We start from the raw sequence: 12,426 nt of genomic DNA on the forward strand, positions 1-12,426 counted from the left end.
AATAGAGCCATGTGTACATGTCCATCCCAAACTCCCTAACTGTCCCTTTCCCCCATTCTTCTGGCGGGCAGTATTTCGAATGGCCTGAGCAGCTGTGAAAGAGACCTCTAGAACCAGTTGCCAGTTGTTTTATGTTTGGATTGGGGTGCTAACTGGGAAAAGGAGTTGGGGGGACAGGAGAGCCCTACTGAAGGAAAATTCAGGGGTGGTCTGGGCTAAAAGTCCAGAATTCAGCCTGCAGAGAGCTGTGATTGAGTTACTTGCGTGAGCTGCCTGAGGACAGGTTCTCCTCTCACTCACAGCAAGATGGCTGCGTGCGGATGACCGCAGGACACCACCAATACCAGCATGACAGTCGGTGCTCCCCTGGGTGAGGAAATTACCCAGCCACCCATGCCCTGGGGGCTGAATCATCTGCTCCTCCGCTTCCTGGCTGTGTTTGCTTCTGGCTTCAAACCCTGCTGCCATCCAGCTGTGTCTCAATTATCCTTTCAGAAACGACAGCCTAAATGTCCTCCCAGGGGACCTGTCCCCACACTTATTACAAAAAAATTGCTGTTGCATAAAAACCACTCCCCTCTTTGTTCTATTTTCTGCCTCCTTCTGCTAAATGCAATGAATTTCTTGGTTGAGCTATTTTTTTTCTCCCCATAGGAAATCTCTCATCTTGCAAATGACGCAAAATCTTATGGAACTTTAGAAGGAAAAAATGTAGAATCAGTCCTGGATTGATTATTGAAAGAAGACAGGTCTGTTTATCAGTACCACACAGAAATTTCCAGTATTAGCAATATTCCTGGCAACGTACCCATGTGAGTCCGTGTTTAAAGAGTGGGATGAATGTGAAGATTCACCCTGAGTTAGATCTCGGCCCTTCAGTGAAGTTCTCCACAGTTATTCCTTCATCCAGTGAAAACAGGGGCTATTAGAACTAAAAGATGACTCTCTTGCCTTCCAAATTCAGCCATCAGTTCAGTTGAGTTCAGTTCAGTCGCTCTGTTCAGTTGAGTTGCAACCCCATGGACTGCAGCACGCCAGGCCTCCCTGTCCATCACCAACTCCCGGAGTTTACCCAAACTCATATCCATTGAGTCGGTGATGCCATCCAACCATCTCATCATCTCTCGTCCCCTTCTTCTCCTGCCTTCAATCTTTCCCAGCATCAGGGTCTTTTCCAGTGAGTCAGCTCTTCACATCAGGTGGCCAAAGTATTGGAGTTTCAGCTTCAACATCAGTCCTTCCAATGAATATTCAGGACTGATTTCCTTCAGGATGGACTGGTTGGATCTCCTTGCTGTCCAAGGGACTCTCAAGAGTCTTCTCCAATACCACAGTTCAAAAGTATCAATTCTTCGGTGCTCAGCTTTCTTTATAGTCCAACTCTCACATCCATGCATGACTACTAGAAAAACCAATCCATCCCCAATTTCAAGTGTGTTGCTCCCCATGACCTATGTGGGTCCCCACTTGGTACTTCCTGTAATATTCTCAGGTGCCAACAATGCAGAGTGACTTTGTAGAAGAATATGTGTGTAAATGGTCACCTGTCCCTGGGGAGCAGAGTGACGTTTACCATCAGAGCTTCTCAAACTCAGATGTTCATATCCATAACTTGGGATCTTGTTAAAATGCAGGTTCCAGGACTTCCCAGATGGTCCAATGGCTAAGACTCTGTGCTCCCAATGCAGGGGGCTCTGGTTCAATTCCTGGTCAGGGAACTAGAGCCCATGTGCCACAGTTAAGAGTTTGCATGCCACAGCTAAAAGATGCCCTATGCTGCAACTGAAACTCAGTGAACCCAAATAAATAAATAAAAATATTTTAAAAAATTTTTTGAAAAGATAGGTTCTGATTCAGGAGGTCTGAGTGGGGTCTGAGATTCTGCTTTTCTAACACGCCCCCTGGGTGATGCTGCTGGTCTGAGCGCCCTGTGAGCACCGCTTCCCTGAGGCACCTCCTGTTTCCGGCCAACCAGTCTCAGGACCCCTGGGCATCTTCTCAACACCAAGGAAGAAACTTTGCCCTCCTTCTTTCTTTCCTCCCTGGTTGTGCTGTGCAGTATGCGTGATCTAGTTCCCTAACCAGGGATAGAACCCATGGCCACTGCACTGGAAGCTCAGAGTCTTAACCACTGGACCACCAGGAAACTTGACCATTTTTGTTGGCCAGGTCGGCGGCCCCTTGATACTCTACTGGCTCCGCAGCCACTCATCACACGAGGCTCTCCTCATGCAAATTCAAATCGATGAAACAAGATTAAAAAGGTTATTCTTAGTTGCCTGAGCCACCTTTCAAGGGCTCAACAGCCACGTGCACCTCACAGCTACCATATCGGACAGCAGAGGTGGAGGACAGTCACATTTCTGTGGAAAGTTCCAGCGGACAGTGCTGCTCTACTGGGTTCCCCAAGTCTCTCATTCTAGTCAGGGCTGCCAGCTGAAGGCCGACCCACACTTTGAGTAGCAAAGACTCACAGCATTCCTGTGTGGTTCTGCAGAATCAAATATCCCAAATGGTCTGATTATGCTCCATGAGCTGTGGTTCTGAACCAGGGGCACAGGTAGAAACATCCAGGCAGCCCCAAACAGGTAATCAGATCATCCAGCTCAGAATGACGGCAGGGGAGAGAATGAGTAATTGGAAACACACCCCAGGTGATTCTAATGTGGAGCCCAGCCACCACTGCTTTAGGACTGAATTCAGTACCATGACCCGCACTGACACGCAGTCGGGAGGCCTTGGAAAAGTCTTCTGGGCTTGTTGTCACAGTACACAACTGCTCCTGCCACCCGCACAAAGCACCGCCTAGCAGGGTGAAGGAGGCAAAACACCTAAGCCACCCCTCCAACCAACCTCTGGACACACCTCTACCCTCACCGTATAAGGAACAAGCTTGCCCGCCTCCGGCAGCCAGCAAGGAAACCTGCTGTTTGTTCTCAGTTCCCCTTGTGCAACAAGGGGCCCAGTAAAGCTTTGCCTAGGGGCAAAAAAAAAAAAAATACATGACTTTCTAGGGTGGGGGTGGGTCTCTGAAGAGCCAGCGGAAGATTGCTTGGTTTTGTCTACTCACAGCTTTTTTAATGTCTGCATTTTCAGGTGAAGTCTCCGAGACACACAATTGCAACTTTAACAACTATTATTACCTTAAAATTCTAATCAAGACTGGGAACCTGAGGCACCAGTCCTGTGAAGTCTTCATGAAAGACTTTTTTTTTAATAACAGTGCCAATTTTAAATACAGTTTTTATTTAAAACATTGTATTCTCCACTTCCAGTCCAGTTCTTGTAAAGTTCAATGTTAACTTCCTTTCCCTGTGTACACATTCCATGTTCAAGTATCAAGAATGCCCAGTTATTTACATAAGAAGAGGTGTTTTTGCAGACATTGAGGGTAAAACAGAATACCCTTCTGCCATTTCCTTGCTTCAAGGGTCCCCAAATTAAAACCTGCCTCATTTACTGAAGTAAGCATTTTTATGGTAACACATTTTCTGACACTCACTGCCATCAGTATCCCTCTGAAGCTGCTCTGTGTACCTTCTGCCCCCTGAATGCCCCTCCCCATGGGAAATAGACACTGTCTGGGCCAAGCAGGCCCATGAAAACCAGGCAAACAGTTACTGCTGAGCGATTTTATCTTTATGGGATCTGCGTCTCCAATGGCCCTTATGTCCAGACCTTGCTGGCTCCTCTGAATTATGCCTTTAGCAAGAAGAAGGATGCTATTATGGCCACCATGTCATTATCTAGAGCTCAAAAGTTGGGTTAGAATTGTTCCATTTCTATTTCCTGTATCACAGAACCTGGGTCTCTTGCTAACCCAGCCCTCCCCATGTCAGTGCTTGCTGTGTGTTGGCATCACTGCTCTGCTTTGGTAATGAGAATCCCTGAGGAACCCAGCTCTGCACACCTTCAGGGAAGGGGAAAGAAGTCAGGTCAGGCTGTGCCAGGTGGGACTGATCAGGACAATCGACGGATGTGAAGTGGGGGAAGAAAACAGAGGGACCTGGCAGCGTTTGAGACCAGCCTCCATTGCTTTCCAGACTGCTGACTTACAACCAAGAACTCCCAGGAAAACAGCGATACAGGATGCCACCTTCCCAGGGGGACGTGCGGGGAAACTTACCCCTCACCCTGGAAGGCTGTCTTGTCCCAGATTCACATGAGAAAACTGTGAAACTTTCTGTGCAGCCAGCCCACCTAGGTTAAAATACCACAGGGCCAGAATTCCTTCCTGAAACAAAGACCAAAACAGAGTTTAAAATTTGGAATTGGATTCAACTCTTTTGAGACTCATAGGCACAACCCTGTTACCTGGTCATCCAGGGCACATGAAGCACTGATGCCTCCAATGAATTGATTTGCCTGATTGATAACAGATGAGTGAGTTTCTTGGCAGGGCTCTCTTTTTTTAAATCTTCAAACACTTTGTTCTTCCTCCTAAGAAGTGCCCTCGGTTAACATCCAGGCAGCAGATTAAATTCTGCCAGGGAGGGTAAAAGACCTGCTTCTGTTACCAAGGGGTCTGGGAAAAAAATGAAGAATACAGTACCTTGCATTCAATTAATAGTAACAAGACACACGTGGGCCCGAGTGGGCAATGCTGCCCCAGGAGCACACATGTTACTTGACTGGCTGTGCTGCTGCTTCTCAGCACAGGGAGAGATCTCATTTTTTTTTTTTTTCTGGGTACCACCCCATATGGGCAGAGACCAAGTATAAAATGTTTTATTTCTAGAAGGAAGACTTCGCCTTTCCTCCTTGTCCTCCCCCACCCCAACTGTGCAGAGTAATATCTCAACCCACTTCCTGATTCTTGAGCGCAACTTTTAGTGGATATAAGAATGTGGCTTTTACCATGTCATCTGGGAGCACAGTGTGTTCCCCGAGGTTCTCGTGGATAAGTCAGGAGCCCAAGACCAAGTTAAGGTCTGGCTGCAGGCAGCACCACACCTAGATCTGTCTCACGTGGGAGTGGCAGTTGTTTCCAGTTGGAAACTGATCTGGGCAGCCTGGGGGTGCTGGTTTCTGAGCCCCAGGCAGGATCTCCAGCTGGGGTATTTTTGTTTGTTTGTTTGTTTTTGGCTGTGCTGCTTGCATAATCTTAGTTCCCTGACCAGGGATTGAACCCTGGTCATAGCAGTGAGAGTAAGCTGACTCTAGTGCCAGGCTTTTACTTCTTTCTTGGAGTCATGACATCTGTGTTGGATGGATTTACATCAATGGAACATGTTTAGATCAGAAACGTAGTTAGATACAGTTGTAAGGTGCAACTCAGAGTTTGTGTGTTGAAATTTTCTCCTATATTCATCGTTACTTTCTGTTGTTGGGATTTTAGAACAAAATCTTTTTCAACTGGAATGAAAATGGTGGTGGCCTGCTCACATCTCTCCCAAGCTAATGATTCCCCAGAATCCTGGCCTTCCTGCACTTTCATCTTAAACTATTTGCTCTGATCTGCTTTAGTTTTAATTTGAAGGCTGTCTTTGACTGTGAGTAGATGCTTCCTGCCAGATAATAGAGAATGTGGTTTTGAAGAACTGATCATATTTCTTTTCCTTCTTTCAGCCATTTGCAGAGCTCAGTGGAAGTAGAAAGAAAAAGGAATTTTGAAAGAATGAAAGGAATAATATATGTCTGTATTGTGTATTTTTCTGTAAGCTGTACACCAGTGATACTGGTAGATGCTACTGTAGGAAAAATATGGCTTTATGGGCAAAACACATTATTTACACCAGTGATTCTTAAAGTGTGACCCAGACCCAGCAGGGATAGTGGAAATATGAATTTTGGGGCCTATCTTTAGAACTACTGAACCAAAAACTCAGGGGCAGGGGCCCCAAACCTGTATTTTAACAAGTCTCCAGGTAAGTCTGATGCATAAGTAAATTTGGAAAATGCTGATTTAGACCATAAGATAAGTAAATGCAGGTAAATGCATTTTTTCATATATGAAGTTGAATAATACTGTATTTAACCTCTAAGCAACTGGAGGGAACAGTTCAACCTGACATGAAATGAAAAACATTATGGAATTAATGTTTTACATATCTGAAATCATTGGACATAGATTCTCCTAACAATAAAGCAGCAGGCATCTGGGTTCAAACCCAGATTGGTGGTTGGAGTAAAGGTGTCTGACCAGAGCAGAGGGTTATTATCTAGCATTTGAAGAATGAATCATCTTAATTATGGGTGAAACATTTGACTTATGTGTCAAAAAGAAAGATATGAAACTGAGTGGATACATTTTTTTCTGCAAAAATTTTAAAATACTAGTTTTATGTGGAAAGCACTTTTTCACACATGTGCAGCTCTTTTTAGCAATGACTTGTAGGCATGGCTCAGAAGTACCCAAAAAACAAACTGCCAGGATCCAGAAATTCCTTGTCACATTTCATTGCCAGCTTTGTATGCAGCTTTCTGGGATCAGTTACTGGATTAATTGTTCCAACAAACCTAAGATGTGATATCACCAAATTCAGCTTTTGACAGACAGGATAAGATGGATGTTGTGTAGAGAAGAAATGTAATTCACATATATTTGAATACACTTATGAAATAACTTCAATATATGCCTTGAATGGCATAGATGCTGAAACTCTAATCTTACCTCTTCCCTCTCCTCCCACCCATTGCAAAAAGAAAGACAAAAATCCAGAATGAGTATTAACTATGATTATTCACTATATTTAAAACCTCTACAACTTGACAAGAGTGTGTGCTAAACTGTGGTTCAGTAAAAAGTTAATGGGACGCCTGGGTGTACTTTACTAAGGAAATAAACATCCTGAGTGCAGCAGTAAGCTATCTGAAAGATTTTGGTGAGGTTTATTATCCTGCCTTGTGTTTTGAAATGAACCACAAAGTTCAATGTGAAATCAATCCTGAGGCATGGCATAATTTATCTCGTGCATATCGCTAATCTCTGCTTGTCCACAAGCTCAGTTCCTGACTTTGCCAGCATCTCTGCAGTGCCTGAAACTCTAGATGATGATGCGATGGACACCCGGCATTTTATTTATTACAGAAAACTTGGCTGAATCCACCGGATTCCTGAAGTTGGACTGTAATACACAGCTGGATAATTGGAAAACTTTCAAAGATCCATTGAGTTGTTTTCATACAGAGTTCTGGTGTCAGATAGATGGTGTGTGTCTGTGTGTGTGTGTTGAGCAGCCACTGCAGAAAATCAAAATAAATGAGATGTATTAATTAGTACAAGATGACACAAAATCCAAGAAGGCAATGTCCCATTTACTTCAAAATACTTGATCAAAATGGGTCAGAAGAATTGGATAATTATCTATAATGGGATAACCATCCTATTTTGAAAAGATGAAAATAAATCTTGGAAAGAGCAATATTACCATCTCTAATTTCCTATTTCTGTCCCCTCTGTCCCAAATCTGACTATCTTCATGAACAATTAGGTAAAGCTCTAAGGCTACACTTAATTATATTTATTGCAGGTTGAATGTTATTCCTATTTTATATACTACAACTCGAAACTGTCTGGACTTTACAATATTATTACTCTGCCCTCCCCCCTTTTTAAGTAAAAACATTTGGCCTTTTTTTTTTTTTTTTAAACCTGAGTGCTTAAAATAAGTTCACATTTGCTGTTTGAGACACAGAGTCTCAAACCCTAGCACGTACATTTAGAACTAAGCTACAAATGTCAGAAGCCACAGATTAAGCATAATAAGATTTAAACATAATAAGCAGCTCTCCAGGTCTTTTTGGAGGTAAATACAAACCATGTACCTATAAAAGTGTACTCTCCCTTCAAGGGTAGGAGCAGCACTTTGCTTTGGGAAGTGGCAAAGCCATCTGGAAATTTCATGGCCTCTCAGGGTATGAAAGGCCACCTAAGGGCATGTGTGGGGACAGTGACTTTGGAAGGCCCTGGCCATGCTGGGAACACACTATCTAGAAAGAGGGTGTGTGGCGGTACCCCCCGGGGCCATCCAGGCTGTTTAGGAGGAAGTGCAAGCTTCAGGGTCCACTTCCCGCCCCCCTCACCATTCAGGGCCACTGAGGTGTCCCCTTGTACATGAAATCACAGCCTGGGAATTTACAGAAATCAACACATCCCAGAAAACTGCTGAGAGGGTTTCTCTGGTGACACCGGCAGGTTTGGGACGCTGTAAGAAGGTTCTTCCCTCTAACTCATCCCAACCTCTCCCAGATAAATAAATCCCAGTACAGGGAAAACAGCTCCATCAGCAGTTGTGCATTGCTGGATAGCCAGCCCAGTCAGAAGCATGTTCTCAGTCAGCAGTTTAAGACACAATGTGCATGGCTGACACCTGGCAGAAAGATGCCCGGGGCTCATTTCAGAAAGGAACCCTGCCCATTTCCTAAGTCAGCAATCATGGTGCATGAAACATGCAAACAATCTTGTCCCAGAATTTCCTCTCTGAGACATTTAGCCTGGAACTATGGTTTCTCAAGACTTCACAGCCAATGTTTAAAAAAAAAAAATCAGGCTTTCGATCAAATGTCTTTGCTTAAGGCTAAGACTAAAACTAATCAAGACCAGTATGACAAAATATTTAACATAAAAACATCTGATGCTTTGTAAGCACCAATCCACATTATGGTAATACCCTGTCCATGTCTAGCGTGTATTTATAAAAAGCACCAATGTAGGAGTAAAACACTTTTAGATGTAAACACTCAAGACAAAGCTAAGTTCCTATTATTTTTCCACCACCTGGGAAGAGATTTTTAAAAATATATTTGGTGCTGTGAATTACTAGCTATTTTTCTTGATTCCTATAAAACAATTATATTGAGGTTCAGGTGGAAACTTGGCTTGTTTGCTCATCTCGGTCTACTTTTAGATCCTGGTAGTGATTTTTGTTTGTTTGTTTGGCTGCACCTCACAGCATGCGGGATCTTATTCCCCAACCAGGGATGGAACCCCCAGCCCCTGCAGTAGAAGCATGGAGTCTTAACCACTGGACTGCCAGGGAAGTACCCTGATAATGATTTCTTGAGAGTCATGCAGAATATAGCTTATTATGTATTACTTTTCTTTCTTTCTTAAGGAACCACCTTGGGGAAGTCTTAATTTTCACAACTGAAATCTACTAAAATCAGACAGGAGGGTGACTTGAGCCCTGCTGGACATCACTGTCAACTCTGGAATGCTCTTCCTCTTATGTCCAGCTGAAAGAATTCCTAACACACCATCACACGTGTTCTATAGAACGACAGGCCTAGAGTCCCTTCAAGATCCAGAGGGGACCCACGATTTGTCACCTCATACCTGCAATCTGCCAGACACTGACCAGCTTCCCAGAGGCATCAACCGAGCAACTGTAAACATTCGATGACACCATCTTTTCACCTTCCCTGTGTCCTCCTCACTCCAGGGAGAAAGCAAAGAGGAAACTGCTCAAGGAAAGATACAGAACAGAGAAGTTTATTTTACACTATCCGTCCAAGAAAACAATCTCCGTAAAACCAGTGCAAAATGTGTAACAGAATCTGAAAGTGTGTCTCAGCTCCGAAAGCCCGAAGTGGTGATTCCCTCTCCCGCTCCTCCGGCCAGCAGGTGCCCCTCGGCCAAGGCCGGCCTCGGTGGGCACCGTCGACAGAAACATTCAAGCCATCTGTAGCAGGTTATTTTCACAATTCATACCAGAGTGTGTACAGGGGAAAGGGAAAACCATACCGAATGAATAGGTGATCAGTGCTTAAAGTAAATACATGGGGCAGCACAGGGCGAGAATCCACAGTTTCAATAAATACAAGTGAACAAGCATGGGTGGGTCTCAACTCGGTGGAGCTGTCTGCGGAGTAATTCAGCATCGGACAGAATCCAGCGGAGCTGCTGAGCAGCGATTGGCAACAACATCCACAGTAACTTACGCCCTTGAGCGAGTCGGCATCCAACACATTCTGCGTTTCCAAGGTGTCAGTTCTGTTTCTCCTTCCTGTGCCCCCTCCCCACCCCCTGGGGAAGGGAGCGGGGCGCTGGGGCAGCTGGGCGAGGCGACTGGGAGGAAGGACGCTGGCCCTCGAGCCAGCAGTCAGGGTCCAGTGTACTCAGTACGAGGGGCGGTGTCTGTGCAAAGTGCGCTTTTCCACTTCCGGAGAAACCAGTGTCTGTAACTCCTGCCTCCGGGTCACACGCCCTGCCCCCCCAAACACCAAACCAAGAGCAGTCTCAGAGTCTCAGGTGGGAGGCACCTGCCGCGCCGGCTGCCTGGTGCTCAGGATGGAGAGGTTAACCAGGGCAGGCAGGCTTCAACTATTGCTTGAGAGGCTAGAAAGAACTGGGGAGAGAGTGATGGTCAGAATGGACAGGCGGGCATCTGTCTTCTTCCTGGAAAACCCAGGGCCTCAGGGCAGGCCCCCAGGTGTCACGGAGAACGAGTTTGTCCAGGGGTGTCTCCAGCCGCTCCCCCGATGGGCACTAAATCCACACAAGCACTAAATCCACACAAGCTCCAACGCGCCTGGGACTCGACCCCAGAGGACGCAGCTGGGATGCCCGGTGGATCAGCGAGGATCCAGAGCCCAGTGAGAGAAGATGGGAGGAAAAAAGTCTCCATTTCTGAAGGAAAAGAAGAAAAAGGGGGAGCCCCCCAAAACCAAACAACCCCCAGACTCAGGAACCTAGAAATCAGCCCCAAACATAAGGAAAATCCCGAACGCTCCCTGTCATGCGTGGACCCTCTCCTCTCTCTTCTCCACAGTCTCGGCTCATACATTAGGCCGGTCTTCCATCCAATAACTTAAAAAAGGAGGAGGGATATATATACTAAGTTTGCCTGGCTTGGGCCAGTTAGCAGCCAGTTTTTCTAGAATCTCAGTCACTGTTCAAAAATGGGGCTTGAAAATTCACGCGGAGGTCGGGAGTCTTCACGTGGAGGAGGGCAGAGGCGGAGTGGAGGTGGGGGTCTGGGACTGGGGGGTCAGGAGGCACTGGAGGGTGGAGGGGTAGGGGCAGGGCTCGGGAGGGGCCGGGGAGCGGAGGCCTGCGGGCAGCGCGGAGGCGGACACCGGCGCCCGCTTGTATTGCACAGAAGGAGGGGCCGAGCTGGGCGTGGCCACGGGTCAGTGGTCCCCGCACATGGGCAGGTTCACAAAGGTGAACACGTTGAACTCCGTCATGATGGAGAAGCACAGGAACACGCCGTATAGGAAAAGGCACCCGCACCCCAGCTTCCTGTCCAGCTGCCACTTGTTCAGGTGGACGCCAAACACCTGCGAGGCACAGAGCAGGGTCAGCGGGCGTGAGGACCCTCGTGGGTTACGAAGCCCCACCTCCACCGCGTCCCAGACACCGCATGCACACCGGGTTTCCCTCCAGCCGCTCTGATGGCTCTCTCTGTGTTCCTCTTGGGGCTCTGTCCCCAGCATCCTGACCTCTGACTGTCCGGGGCACCAGGACTCACACCTCAGCCTCTCTCTTCCACCTACGCTCACTCCCTGTGGGGCCTCATCCGACTCCTTGGCTCTAAACCCCGTCTACATCCTGGTGTCTCCAGCGTGGACTTCCTCCTGAACCGGCTGTTCTGACCTCACCCCTGGGATGTCAGTTCCGCACTGAAAACTTCAGATGTTGGAACTTGAATCTCCTCCCAGACCTACTTCATTTCAGTCCTTCAATAGCCCTCCAGGGCAGAGGGGCAGTGGTGAGACCCTGTCCCAGGAATGCCCGGCCACAGCATCCAGAGGCGCAGTGCACCTGCAAGCCAGCGGGCACTCGGAGGTCAGACACGAAGTGTCTACAGGCCTCACTTGTCGGTCCGTATAATGGGGCTGGTATCTATTGGAGCGTGGTGAGCTCCAGATAGGGAAATTCCCACGGTAAGCACTTGTGTGATGGTTACAAGCATAATAACCCTAAGTCATACCAACCTGAAGAACTTCCTAAAAAGAATGAATAGATGGGTTTTCACTATTGTGTAAGGCAGTGTTTGGTTTGATAAAACCTTGGTGTTGGAGTTGCATGCTGGTCCTGGAAATAACCTCTCCTGCCATTGTGAATTCCCATTCTCTACATATGTATGTTCTCATGACAGGTGTAATTCAACAAATAGTTCCTCAACAATTCAGGAAAAAACACATTGCATTTCCTACTGTGAAAATTCAGTAGCGTACGTGTACATTATCAGACACTTAAGGCAGGTGGGTCAGTCCACATGGTGGTGTGAACTTGCTCCCACCAAAGGTGTCAACTGAGTTGGAATAGTAAATTATGCAAGTGGATGGATGGCCAAGGCAGTGCAGTAGCATCAAAGTGCATTCACTGTCCAGCAAGTCTGTCCTCAGTCTTTGAGTGTTGGTCACATCCATGGACTTATGGAGATGTTTAGGAACCTGGAATACTCAGTTAATTGGAATATAACCTTCTGTAGCTTCATCTTGCAGAAAAAGTGGGGTTCCCCCTATTGCTTTTGATAA

At 46.5% G+C, this 12,426-nt stretch overlaps 1 protein-coding gene across 2 annotated transcripts in view; it reads right to left on the reverse strand.

Moving 5' to 3' along the window:
• Window positions 1-9,417: 9,417 nt before the first annotated feature.
• The window catches only part of SLC24A3 (solute carrier family 24 member 3), a 424,237-nt gene continuing 421,228 nt past the window's right edge, over window positions 9,418-12,426 (reverse strand). For both annotated transcript variants that reach the window (XM_081558604.1, XM_081558603.1), the window contains one exon: window positions 9,418-11,223. In XM_081558604.1, the coding sequence (XP_081414730.1) occupies window positions 11,074-11,223 (150 nt within the window). In that variant the 3' untranslated portion in view covers window positions 9,418-11,073. The remainder of the gene's footprint in view (window positions 11,224-12,426) is intronic.

Source organism: Giraffa tippelskirchi, chromosome 13 (genome assembly GCF_054371585.1).
Source record: "Giraffa tippelskirchi isolate mGirTip1 chromosome 13, T2T-mGirTip1v1.2.pri, whole genome shotgun sequence".
Classification (NCBI taxonomy): domain Eukaryota; kingdom Metazoa; phylum Chordata; class Mammalia; order Artiodactyla; family Giraffidae; genus Giraffa; species Giraffa tippelskirchi.